General features: G+C 40.6%; 1 protein-coding gene across 11 annotated transcripts in view; it reads right to left on the reverse strand.

Moving 5' to 3' along the window:
* Window positions 1-14,297, reverse strand: part of ZMYM2 (zinc finger MYM-type containing 2) — a 93,710-nt gene that overhangs the window by 55,238 nt on the left and 24,175 nt on the right. For 9 of the 11 annotated variants that reach the window (XM_021379834.1, XM_021379824.1, XM_021379814.1 and 6 more), the window contains 3 exons: window positions 5,167-5,455; window positions 1,450-1,615; window positions 438-650 (listed from right to left, as the gene is read on the reverse strand). In XM_021379834.1, coding sequence (XP_021235509.1) covers window positions 438-650; window positions 1,450-1,615; window positions 5,167-5,455 — 668 coding nt within the window. Of the gene's footprint in view, window positions 1-437; window positions 651-1,449; window positions 1,616-5,166; window positions 5,456-14,297 lie in introns of those variants that run through there. The other 2 variants (XM_021379880.1, XM_021379887.1) reach the window with 2 other exon arrangements.

Raw genomic sequence — 14,297 nt, forward strand, 5'->3', positions numbered from 1 at the left:
TGTTAGAGTATTCTCACAGCAACATCCAACCTACATGCCCTGTGTGTTTTTCAAAGTTTCAGTTATATACAAGCCAGCTTTTCTATCCAGAAAAGAACACCACTTAGGGACTAGTAAGGTTGCATGACAGGCTTGTTATTAATACACTCCTAAACGATGCACCCATTAGAAAGAAAGAAATTAAGAGAAGGGTTAATTGCAATGATATTTGGTTTATAACAAATAGGTATTGTTATTACAGTAACATCGAAAGAAAGCCAACAGTAGAAGACCAACTTGGGTTAGTTTGTCCCCATTTGTATTCTAGCATTCATTTCATTTTTAAAAATTTGTTACTTACGACTTGAAGATTAAAAAAACATGTTACAAATAAGAGCATAAATTTAATGAGAATTAATACTGGTTTCATTTTAATTCATAGGTTGAGAAATAATTACCTGCTTGTATTCACCAACGCAGTTCTGACAGCAGAACCTTTTCTGCTGACCGTCAATAGTAAGAGTATTGTTTCCAGCTCCTTTACTGGGCAAATACTCCCCACAATGCTCACAGCAATTCATTATTAAACCATTTGCCATCCTGTATCTATTGAAGCAGTGGTCACTACACAGCTTATGAGTCATATTTTTAAAGCTAACTTCATGACGAATCTAAAAAACAAAAATAAGAGTACTCCATCATCACACAAGCACAAAGTTGCCTTAGAAAAGCCAGAAACCTTACATTCAAGCACAGTAACTAAAAACAGATTTTACTAGCTCACTGAATAATTTAAGGACAGATGATATAATATAGAAATAGAAATTTCTTTTGTGTCTCAAGTTCTGAAAAAAAAATATCAGACACTTTTGTTCTTGTTTCCTACAAGCAAGGATCAGAGAAGGGCATAATAATTGGATATTTGAGCAGAAAGTCAATTTTATAATGCATCTCTGTAGAGAATGGTGAGAGATATATGCATTAAAAGTTGTGTAAACTAGTAATCTGAACTACAGTGGGTCCAGTAATGGCATCAAGATAAAAAATACATTAATAAGAATTCAAAACTAAGTATATGGTATGTACTCCAAAGCACTGCATCATCTTTCAAAATATACAGTAAAAAAAATTCATCTATAAATCTTGACTCCTTAAATGACAGTCGTTCTACTTAGGAGACCCTGGTCAGAACTGCAAGGCTCAATGACTAATAAAATTGTTGCAAGTAACCACTTCATTTTTCTTAAAAGTCCAAAGTCAACAAGAGTAATTTTAATCTGAACTATTTCTTCCTTCATTTTCTCTTCATGAATATGAAGCCTATCTCATTGCATTTTTTGAAACATATTTTTTGAATTGTTGAAACATATTTTGCATTTCCTTATTTTCAGTTCTCTTATTTATAAACTGAGATTATTACGACTATTGTCATTACTGAGGATAAGAAAAGAAAAACAAAATCAATCAGACCTCGGTTAGTTTACCACAGATAGTGCATCTTGATTTATTCAAAGCTCCTTTTGAGGGATTCTGTTTATCTTCATAGAAGGATAAACATGATGTACTGCAGAACTCCTGGAACGACTCACTTGAATCAACTTGAGCAACGATGGTACCTTTCATTGTTGTTATATCTCTGAAAGACAAAAAAATCCCCTAGAGTGTACATATATAAATATGTATGTCCAAACAAAAATACTTTACAGCTTGTAAGATTCATTCTTCCTTTTCATGTTTTCATTTCAAACCAGTTTTGTGGGTGTAGAGTTGTTAGTCACATGTCAAACAAATAATGTTTTCTATTAACTAAAACGATTAAAACTCCACTACAAACTTGCCCAGAAGTGTTCTCACTTAAAATTTCAAAAACAGTTAATAATACCACTAAAGTTCCAAATTGTTTGAACGGTTCAGCTGCCCACAAAGCTGCACCTATTTAATGCATTAAAGCAAACAACTAACCATCAATGAAATTACTCTGAAATACAACAAATCCTCCTTTCATTGCACTTTTCCCACCAAAGTTTAAAGTTAACTTCTTTGATCTTTCATTCTGTTCTGCACATGTAACAAACACCACATTCATCAGCCAGCCTTTCTATTCACATCTCAGGTGTGTAAGGCATTAGCCTTACAGCCTACCATCTCATTGGTAGTTTCGCTCTTATTTCCAAATAACCACATTCTATAAATAAGAAGTAAGGAGAAGAAACAGAAGTCTTCCTCTCTGCCCATTAATCACAGGAAATATTTTATCGACATACAGGAAGAGCTACTAGGCAGAGCAAATAAAACATGGGACAGGCCAAGCCTGGCTCTGCATTATAACTGATCATGAGCAGTAAAAGACATGCTCCACTCACACATAGGTGCTCTAGAACTAGGATGAGTGGGGAAAATGCTGTATGCTTTCCTGAACAGACTCCTCTGAAAGCAGACCTACAAGAAAGCTGGAAACTGATTCTATCAGGAAGTGTAATGACAGGACAAGGGGGAATGGCTTTAAACTAAAAGAGGATAGATTTAAATCAGACATCAGGAAGAAATTACTTAATCAGAGAGTGGTGAGGCACTGGCACAGCTGCCCAGAGACGCTGTGGATGCCCCATCCCCCTGAGGCATTCAAGGCCAGGTTGGATGGGACCCTGGGCAGCCTCAGCTGGTGGGTAGCAAACCAGCCTATGGCAGGCAGTTGGAACTGGATGGGCTTTAAGGTCACTTCCAACCCAAACCATTTTATGATTTACGCAAATAACTCATACTGTCCCCTCACCGTTACCACTTGCAAGTCTGCCTCCCACTGAAGGACACTCAGCAGCTTTTGGCTTGCCTTTTGGCAAGCTACAGGAGATTCAGGTTAGGGATACGCTTCTGGTCTGCAAAACAAAGCCAAAGCTCCTGCCCTGAGGATCTTAATAAGGATTTATAAACACAGTTAACTCTCATCAAAGTAGATGAGTCTGAGGTCAAAAAGTTATACTTGTATGTAAGGGAGTTTTAAACTGGATATAAGAAAAAAGGTGGTTTTTTTGTTGTTGTTTTTTGTGGTTTTTTTTTTTTTATGATAAGGGTAGTGAAGCAATTAAACACGCTGCCCAGAGATGTGGAAGATACACAGTCCCTGAAGACATTCAAGGTCCGGCTTGAAAGATACCAGGTTTGTTAGCACCAGCTAGCAAAACCTCAGCAATAAAGCAAAAAGGATGGATAAGATTGAGCTTCATGACGAAGCCATGCAACTGAGGAACCACTTAAGTTTCATCTTCCTGTCAAGCACGATTGAATGAGTCACTGAAGACTAGTGGAAGAGTGAAGACTAACATCACCTCAAGAACTATCTAAATGTGACTTCACAGATGTTCTTTAGAAATCAGACAAACTATGCAAACTATTTTAAACAATGCAAAGAAGCTAAAAGTTATTTTCCCATGACTCAACAATAAAGCATTTTCATTTGCTGCTTACAATGCTTACATGTAGCTGCTTACAATGCACTAGTAAGTATATCCAAAGAATAATTCTCAAGAGAAAATTAATCTAGCCATGAGTTTTCAACATTTCAGTCAGAAATAAAAAGATTAATCTTCAGCTTTATCTATGATACAGTAAATGGAATATTTATGATACAAAAAGAAAAAGGCGCATAAAAAAGAAATCGGTGCACAAAAATGTACAAACCATTAGAAAGGGTACAGTGCCCTTAATTAGCTCCGTAGAGGTAATTGCTCAGAGAATTGGAGCTTTTACATCTATTTTAAAGGAGCTAAAACATTGTATCTGAGGTATTTACAGTGTACCAAGGTATGAAAACAAAGAGTATAAATACTTCCTATATTTTGATACTGAGTCTCAAGAGAAATGAAGAGAGACAGAGCTGAATGAATACAAGCCATTCATCCACCTCACTGCATATTAATACAAAGCTTCCATCAGTTTAAATATGTGATTCTGTGATTAAGCTACAATCATCTTCTCCAAAGCATACATTAACAAAGGTAGTCTTTACTGTAAGTCTTCTTTAGTTTGGTAAGAATTAATCATTCAATTAGTGTCAGTGCAGAGTGTACTAGACTGAGATTTTACTGAAAAAGATACAGAAAAGTACAAGCACCTCAGACTGGTATACCAACAGAATAAAACAGTACAGCTAGTACATCAGCACTAGTAGAATAAAATCTGAGAATCATAGAATGGTTTAGTTCAGAAGGGACCTGTAAGATCATCTAGTTCCAACCCCTCTGCTATAGCCAGGGACACCTCCCTCTAGACCAGATTGCTCACAGCCCCATGAGCCTGGCCATGAAGGCCTCCAGGGAGGGGGCATCCACAACCTCTCTGGGCAAAACCTGTTCCAGTGTCTCACCACCCTCACAGTAAAGAATTTCTTCCTAATATCTAGGCTAAATCTACCCTCTTCCAGTTTAAAGCCGCTACCCTTTGTCCTGTCACTACATGTCCTTATTAAGTCCCCCCCAGCTTTTCTGGAGGCCCCTTCAGATACTGGAATCATGGAAGATTTCCCTTTGGCAATTTTGAGCTTTGGAAACAATTAAAAATTACAAGTCAAACCCATCCAATAATTCAGAATAAGCCACTTATAAGTATGCTTATCACTCTTTCTACAATCCACTTAAGTCATAACTTGAAAAGTTGCCATTGTTGCCCATACTCTATGGGACAAGTCCAAAGCTTCTCCTCTACACACACCGTCAACAGTGAAAGAGTTCCCAGTATTTATTCCAGCTGTTTTCAGTTTCTACTTTTTAGATCTCTTGACTTGGTATCTTCTGCTACCAAAATGAATGCTTTCTGTGCAAAAGTCTACTCTTTCCATCCAATTTTTTTTTTTTATCTAAAGAATATATCCTGTGCCAGAATATAACTCGGACATCTTCACCTCCCCACGTTCCCCTTCCCCCCTTTCCTCCCTCCTCAAAATCCCTAGTTTGTGTTTGTCTTTCATGGAAATAACCTGCCCTACTCTGAACTCAAACTGACTTTTTATTTTGTTCTTGTGTGCACACCGAATTCAACATTTCCAAATGACATTAAACTGACAGTATATAAAGTTCTTGTGTAGTCAGATTTTCTATCATTAACAATATAATTATTATGAATGCATGAGAATCTCAAGTATTACTTTATTTAGCTGCTAATACAAAATAAAGTAAAAAAAAAATCCCTTACTTTCTGCACATGACACAAAGTTTCTTTGGAGTGGGTTTGTGTGAGAATGATGAGAGGCAGGTAGTAGAACAAAAAAGATGAGCCGATCCTTTCCGTTGATAAGCAGTTTGTCCCTTTTGCAAAGGCTTTTTGCAGTTTGCACATGTAACTTTAACCTGTTTAGAAGGTGGTGGCTGCTGAGTAGAAGGCTGGAAGATCTGTTTAGGTAGTGATGCTACTGGTGACAAAGAATCCACACCTGGTTGCTTTTGATTTCTAGGGAATGAAGCTGACTGGGATATCCAAGAATCTTCAGTAAAGAAAAAGAAAAGTTAAGTGAGCAAACATGAACAAATGCAGAGAAAAATATCCACAGATATATGGTCATAAAATACTTTTTTTTTTTTACTGGAACTGACAATTATAGTGGTATTTTACAAATTCAGATTTAAAATTCAATTTTACAGTACCACTCTCCACTGTTGAAAGCTTCAGAACACAAATAAGACTCAGAATGGTCCCATTCTACACCGCAGGACAAGTTCTGCAGATCTCAATTCACTTGCACTGCGTTTGCAGACAGACAATTCTATCTCCAGTCCAACCGAACTGCAGCTACCAGCTCCAATACTAAGGTTCAAGGCACAAGCTTTCCAAATTTATCTACGAAAGTATGAAACCTTAAGATTTTCATTAGTTCTTTTATTCTCAAGTGAGCTTTAACATACAGCTGATAAAGTTACTTAGTCCTGCCCCTGTAGCAAATCACAGAGTTGAGGTCCTCCACAGTAGTCTCTTGGCCTAGCCTGCAGCAAAACGAATTGTACTGTGCAATTTCTATCTACGTCACTGATTACTGTAGAGTTTGTTTTTAACATGATAGTCTTCCCAGTGCAACAAGTAACAATCTACAAACTGGCAGAGTCATGAGGGTTTCAAGTTTTTCTCAGTAGAAAACCTTGCCCCTAGAAAATATCTTTCCATTAAGTTCTGGCAGTAAACAGTTAAACGTCCTTCTACTCCAAACCTCACTAGTCTTCCAACTGTGTTTTTGCACAATAGACTGTTATGGAACTATGTCACTTTTGGCAACCCTTTATAGCATAGCATTTTACAGAATAATTCGCGTATCTGTTGGATAGCAAATTTTACCCACGTTCTTTTTATGCACCTGGAAATATTGTGTGCTTCTGGTTAAATTACATCATCAATATTTTGGTTTGGATCAAAAAACACAGTTTGGACAAGAAAAATATACAGTTCTGTCCTCCAATAAAATTCAATTTCAAGGCTTTTCAACAGGACATAAGCTTTCATTTTAGTAACTATCACCACAGTTCAGGAACTCTGAGCTTCTGAAGGATACCAAAAATGATACATTACTTGAGTATGAAATAAAACCCGAATAAGAACTTCTTTCCACTACAACAAACTATTTACAAACATTTTCAATAGTATGTGTCAGCTATCCCAAGCACTATCACAGAACTTGGGTCTTACCTTTCAAGCCTGTTATTCCAGTCATTTAGACAGCTATTTCCCTACTACATACTATTTCACACACATAGCTACCACTCTATTTGGTAGCAGCTCTGCCACTATTTTTAAGTTTGAACAGAATTCACTGAAACTAAATGGAAATACTCAAGCCTTCAACACCCTATTCAGTAGGTTCCTGGAGTGTTAAACTAGCATTATCAAGTAACAAAGATTATTTCAAATTCTACAACTTCGGACAACAAAATCTTAACCTACAGACTCCAGTAACTCCCTACAACTTAGTATTAAGAGGCATAACCTTGGTCCATAATCATTTATTAAATTGTATGAGGAAACAGTGCCTTCTATTTTCTAAACTAGTCTTTCCCACAAAGGGCTTTACTAGGAAGTTATTCAGCTGCATATTCTGCTGCAAAAAAATAGCAACAAAGCTGTAAGCAAACAGAAGATCCCTCAGCAAGTGAAAGATCATTTCCCAGTGTGACTCTAGCTGCCAAGGATGCCCTATTTCTCAGGCATGTAAGGCAAGTGAGTGACTTGACATTTTGTTGCATGTCTCCTTCAAACATAGCACAAGAAAATCTAAATATCTTTTTTTTTTCCTGTATCGCATCTTCATAGACAACATTTTTATCTCAAGACTTTTCTCCACATCTCATTTTTTAACTACATTAACTCCTCCAGTTTACATGCTCTACAAAAGACCTCTAAAATCTGCTTTTCATGTCGTTGAACTGAGAAGATATATCACACATCCTAACTGCTTTCTGATCAGTTTCCATGCCCCACTGCCCTTATGTCTTCATCTTTCAGGTTTCTATCTCCAATTCTCCCCTCTAATGGTCAAGTTTATGAGACCATGCAGTTTGATGTTCAATTTCTTCTTAACTATAATGGCTGTTCCTATTCTCTTTCATTCATTCCTACTCTGAATTGCTATAAAATTATTCCTTACTCCCACTTGCACCAATACATTTATTTGTAGAGTCATCTTGCAGAAAAAAATCGGTTCAATGAAATGATGCCTTTAGTATTTACTTTTATTTATTTTACAAAGCAGAAGAAACTACCAGCATATATTAGGGCAGAAGCAAAAGACAGTTATGAAGTTTTGTAGAGGTATCCAGCCCCTAAAACATACTCAAGTACATCTGCATCAATAACCTGGTTCACATTTAATTTACCATTCATTCATTCTGTTTTTGGAGTAGTTTTGATGCCCCAAAACTATTCCAGTCAGAACAACACATTTCCTTCCAAAAGCACCTGAAATACATGCCTTAGAGCTTATTAGGGCCATTAAGTTCCAAATTAATACGTAGGGTACAAGGTTCCACTATGCTCCTACCTCCTCCCATACAGAGGCATTTAGCCCAAGGAAACAGAATAACACCAATTCAGTATAAATCTTACTAACCAGAAATCATGGATTCTTTCCCACATAAAATGGACTTCTCAACAGCAACAGTATCAACAAACAAGATTTACTGTTTTTCTAATATGTAGATGTCAAATGTTCAGTTCCTTTATTAATAGGAAAAATAAAGTATCGGGAAAACAACATTCTAGGTCCGCACCTTCAAGGCTTCAAATCCTCCACACAGGAAGCAAACAAATCACAGAAGCACGGAACTGTTGAGACTGGCAGGGATCTCTGGGTCCCTCTGCCTAACCCTTAATCCAGCAAGGACACCCAGAGCAAGGTGCCCAGGACCACATCCAGGTGGCTTCGGCAGATCTCCAAGGAGACCCCACAGCCTCTGGGCAGCCTGTGCCAGTGCTCCTGGTGTTCAGAGGCAACCTCCTGCGTATCAGTTTGTGCCCACTGCCTCTTATCCTAACACTGAGCATGGCTGAAAAGAACCTAGCTCCATTCTCCTTGCACCCCTCCTTTAGATATTTGTACACACTGATACTTTTGCTGAGAAGCACATAGAAGCCTCTAGAAGAACAAGAAGCAACTCCTGAGGGAAAAAATAAAATGGAAGTATGTATCTTGAAAATCTTGCCTGTTTAATATCTTTATCAGTGACATTGAGAGGGGGATTGAGTGCCCCCTCAGAAAGTTTGCTGATGACACCCAAGCTGTGTGATGTGGCTGACACACCCAACGGACAAGATGCCATCTAGAGAGACCTGGACAGGTTCAAGCAGTGGGCCCAGGTGAACCTTATGAGTTTCGATAAACCTAAATGCAGGTCTTGCACCTGGGTCATGGCAACCCCCCCATCAGTACAAGATGGGCGATGTAAGGATAGAGCACAGCTCTGATGAAAAGGACCTGGGGGTACTGGGGGACAGCAAGCAGGACATGAGCCAGCAGCGTGCCCTCACAGCCCAGAAAGCCAAACATATCCTGGGCTGCATCCAAACCAGTGAGGCCAGCAGGGCAAGGGAGTGATCCTGCCCCTCTGCTCTGCACTGGTGACACCTCACCTGGAGTACTGCATCCAGATGTGGAGTCCTCAGTACAAGAGAGACATGGACTTGGAGTGAGTCTACAGGAGGGCCACAAAAATGACCCAAGGGATGGAACACATCCCAATGAGGACAGACAGAGAGCTGGGGCTGTTAAGCCTGGAGAAGAGAAAGCTCTGAGGCGACCTGAAAGCAGCCTTTCAGGTATCTCAAGAGGGGCTGTAAGAAGGAAGGGGACAGAGTCTTTCACAGGATCTGCTGTGGTAAGACAAGGGGAAATGGTTTCAAACTGAAAGAGAGGAGATTTAGATTGCACAAAAGGAAGAAGTTTCTTACAATAAAGGTGCTAAAGCATTGGAACAGGCTGCCCAGGGAGGTGGTGGATGTCCCATCCCTGGATACACTCAAGGTCAGGCTGGATGGGGCTCTGAGCAACCTGATTGACCTGTAGGTGCTCCTGTTCATTGCAGGAGGTTGGACTAGGTGGCCTTTACAGATCCCTTCCAGCCCAAATGATTTTATGATTCTAAGTACAAATGATACAAACCTACCATTTTTCAGGATTTTTCCTGCATAAAAGCTGTTACCATTATAGTTGTCTTATCTCTTCTCCAGTTATTTTTTCCCTCATGTTCTTAATCATTTTTCTCCTTTCTCTCCTTCATGGTATTTTCCTTCTTCCCTTCTACCTGTGGCAGTCCTTTCTGTTTCCTTTAGAGCCTACTGCTCTTTAGTTTTTGCATATGAAGACCACAGGCATAAAAAAAAATCCTGTATTTGCATACCTGAAAATAAATCTCTCATATCCACTTGCAAACTTATTTTTTCCTCCCTTCTTCATACCTGAAAAATTTCTTTTCAGTCCCTGTCAATCACACCAAAAACACAAGTTCAGGGGATGCACATGTTGATTTTCTTAATAAGGAAAACAAAGGCACTATTTTGAGGTAATGAATACTTTAAGTTGTCATCCACGACTCCTTCACTGTCTGTGATTACACAATAATCATGGTTCCACATCCACATCCAAGGAATCAGCTACCAATAGTGAGAACGTAAGTTTTACGAGATTAATTTCTGAATTTAAATTTTCCACTGTAACATCCAGACAATAAAAGTTTCCCAGACTTCAAGTTCAGATGTCAAATTTCGACATTAAATTCAACATGAATACAACAAAAAGAACACAAGCTAACATCTGACTTAAAGGCTTATCTTCACACTGCCATGTCCAAAGTAGAATATGGAAGATACTAATACTTCGGCAAACATTACGTGATATAGGACCAAACTGAAGAACTGCACTATTTAAATATTTCTTGAAAAGCAGGTAGAAAATCCATGTATTTTAATCAGTATATTAGCAAGTTAAGCAACTGTAAATTAGTAAGAGTCTATTGCACCTGGATTGTAACTTAAAAAATATATACATATATATATATTTAACTACCCTAACTAGTCTGAAGCTAAGCCTTTTGCAAAAGTGGTCACTCTTTCTTTTCCCCCCCCACACTTCCAGCCCAACTGGGCAGCAGAATATCACTACCCAAACTCAAAATATTTTAATTACTTTTACTATTCAGTAGAATTTAAGCTTTCACATTTCAAGATCACTGCCAACTGTCCCATTTTATTTTAGCAAGACTTGCTCACAAGAGACAATATACTGCTATTTACACAGACATATCAAACAAAATCATACAATGAGGTCTTTCTGCATAAGCTACAGGAAGTTTTGCGCTCACAGGCTCTCATCCTGATGGGGGATTTCAACCACCCGAACATCCACTGGCAAGACAACAGGACAAGCTGTAAGCAATCCAGGAGACTCCTAGAGTCCATTGACAGTAACTTTCTGGTTCGAGCAGTGGACACAACAACCAGAGCTGACATGTTACTGGACTTGGAGCTCACCAGTGTGGAGGAGCTCTTTAAAGATACTAAGACTGGAGGCAGCCTGGGCTGCAGTGACCATGCCCTGCTTGAGTTTGTGATCTCAAGGAACGCAGGCCTGGCAAAGAGTAGAGTCAGGACCCCGAACTTCAACAGAGCAAACTTCAGGTTGTTTACGGAATTGTTGAATGAGATCTCATGGGAAGAAGAGACAAAGGAGCGGAACAAAGCCGGCTACTCTTTAAGGATGCCCTTCTAAGAGCGCAAGAGCTCTTTATCCCTCAGAATAAGAAAGCAGGCAGGGGAAGCAAGAAACCAGCATGACCTGTCAAGGACCTGCTAGTCAAACTGAGGGAAAAGAAGGGCACATCACCCAGGAAGAATACAGGGATGCTGTCTGGACTCGCAGAGATGGGATTAGGAAAGCCAAAGCACAGATGGAACTGAACTTGGCAAGAGACATTAAAAACATCAAGGAGGAGTTATATAGGTACAAAGGTCAGAAAAGACAGGACAAAGAGAGCATATCTCCCCTGCTAAATGAGAAAGGAGAACTGGCTGCAACAGATACAGAGCAGGCTGAGGTACTCAGTGAGTTCTTTGCCTCAGTCTTCACTGGCAGCCAGGATTCTCACATCCCTGAACCTGAACCTTGAAGTGCCCCCTCACTTTAAGGGCAGAGAAAGCCCAAGATTGACTCATGAGACTGAACGAGTACAAGTGCATGGGGCCAGACAACACACATCCCAGGGTCCTAAGGGAGATGGCTGAGATGGTTGCTGAGTTGCTCTCCATCATATTTGAAAAGTGGCCATCAGGCGAAGTCCTCAGGGACTGGAAAGAGGGAAATATCCCTCTCATTTGCAAGAAAAGGAGGAAGAAGGACCTGGGGAACTACAGGTTTCACCAAGGGAAGGTTGTGTCTGATCAATCTGGTGGCCTTCTATGATGGAGTGATGGCATCAGTGGACAAAGGGAAGGCAACTGATGTCATCCACCTGGACTTCTGCAAGGCCTTTGACATAGTTGTCAACGGTGTCCCCCCCCTCCCCACCACATCCTCGTCTCTAAACTGGAGAAAGATGATTTGAAGGGTGAACTATTCAGTGGATAAGGAATTACCTGGAAGGTCACAGACAGAGGGTTGTGGTCAATGGCTCTATATCCACATGGAGGCCAGTAACAAGTGGTGTCCCCCAGGGGTCCAACTTGGGTGTGGTACTCTTTACCATCTTTATCAGTGACATAGATGATGAGGTTGAGTGCACCTTCAGCAAGTTCGCTGATGACACCAAGCTGAGTGGTGCAGTTGATAAAGCAGAAGGAAGGGATGTCATCCAGAGAGACCCTGATAAACTTCAGAAGGTGAGCCCCTGTGAATCTAATGAGGTTCAACAAAGCAAATTGCAAGGTTTTGCACTTGGGTCAATCTCAGATACGTACACAAACTGGGAGAAGAACTCTGTGAGAGCAGCCCTGCTGAGAAGGACTCAGGGGTGCTGGCTGATGAAAAACTTAACATGAGCCAGCAGTGTGTGCGCTTGCAGTCCGGAAGATCAAGGGTATCCTGGTTTCCATCAGAAGAGGGGTGGCCTGCAGGGTGATGGAAGGGATTGTCCTCTTCTACTCTGCCCTCGTGAGGCCCCAGATGGAGTACTGCATCCAAGTCTGGGGCCCCCAACAAAGGAAGGATATGGAGCTTTTGGAGAGGGTCCAGAACAGGGCTGTGATGATGATTCAAGGCCTAAAGCACCTCTCTTAGAAGACAGGTTGAAGGAACTACCCTTGTTCAGCCTGGAAAAGAGAAGGCTGCAGGAAGACTTCATTGCAGCCTTCCAATATTTAAAGGGAGTTTATAAACATGAGGGAAATCAACTTTTTACACAAGTAGATAGCGTTGGACAAGGGGGAATGGTTTTAAACTAAAGGAAGGGAGATTTAGATTAGGTGTCAGGGGGAAGCTCTTTACTGAGAAAGTGGTGAGGTGCTGGAACAGGCTGCCCAGAGAAGCTGTGGATGCCCCATCCCTGAAGGTGTTTAAGGCCAGGTTGGATGGGGCCCTGAGCAATCTGATCTATTACTTGATCTAGTGGCTGGCAGCCCTGCCTGTGGCAGGGGGGTTAGAACTTGATGATCTCTGAGGTCCCTTCCAACCCAAGTCATTCTATGATTCAATGAACTTAAACATAATTAATACTGTAAAATACAAAAGCATGTTACCATAGGTAACAAGTTAGCAATTATAGTGTGTGTAACTTAGTGCAGGAATATGAGCCTACAAGTTAAACCCATTTTGTTAAGCACTGTAAACACTGAGAATTGTTCAGTATGCAATATATCGTGACAGCTAACTACTTTTGACTAACAATCAAACTTTCCAGTTCAGTTTTCTGCATGTCAAACTATGTTCAGATGGCACAACAGATCAGTAAAATGATCCTTTTTAAATAATTTTGATGCATTACACTAGTCACAGAACTACACAAATGGTACAAAAATTACATACATACATTACCAGTAAGGGGAGGGCTAAGGAGAATCTCCATCCTCTACTGGACACAGTGGGGAACGTGACCACTGAGGATAAGGAAAAGGCTGAGGTTCTCAATGCCTTCTTTAGATCTGTCTTTAGAAGTCAGACCAGTTATCCTCAGAGTACTTAACCTTCTGACCTGGAAGTCTCAGACAGGGAGGTAAACAAAATTCCCCATGATTCAGGTGGAAACAGTTAAGAGAACTACTACTCCACCTGGACTGCCACGCATCTATGGGGCTGGATGGAGTGGATAGAGCTGACAGCCAAACCGCTTTCCATCATCTATCAGCCTTCCTGGTCAATGTGAGAGGGGCCCAGAGGACTGGAGGCTTGCCAACGTGACTCCCACCTACAAGATGGGTTGTAACAAGGATCTGGGGAACTACAGGTCTGTCAGCCTGACCTTGGTGTCAGGTAAGGTTATGGAGCAAATCATCTTGAGGGAGATCACACAGCATGCGGAGGACAACTGAGGGATGAGGCTTAGACAGCATGGGTTCATGAAAGGCAGGTCCTGCTTGACCAACCTGATCTCCTTCTATGATCAAGTGACCCATCCGGTGGATGAAAGAAAGGCTGTTGACATAGTCTACCTAGACTTCAGTTACAACAACCCCAGGCAACGCTACAGACTTGGGGCAGAGTGGCTGGAAGACTGTGTAAAGGAAATGGACCTGGAAGTACTGGTCAGACACTCAGCTGAACATGATCCAGCAGCGTGCCTAGAGGGGCCAATGGCATCCTGGCTTGCATCAGAAATAGTGTTGTCAGTAGGAGCAGGGAAGTGATCATCCCTCTGTACTCA

This window comes from Numida meleagris, chromosome 1 (genome assembly GCF_002078875.1).
Source record: "Numida meleagris isolate 19003 breed g44 Domestic line chromosome 1, NumMel1.0, whole genome shotgun sequence".
NCBI classification, from domain to species: domain Eukaryota; kingdom Metazoa; phylum Chordata; class Aves; order Galliformes; family Numididae; genus Numida; species Numida meleagris.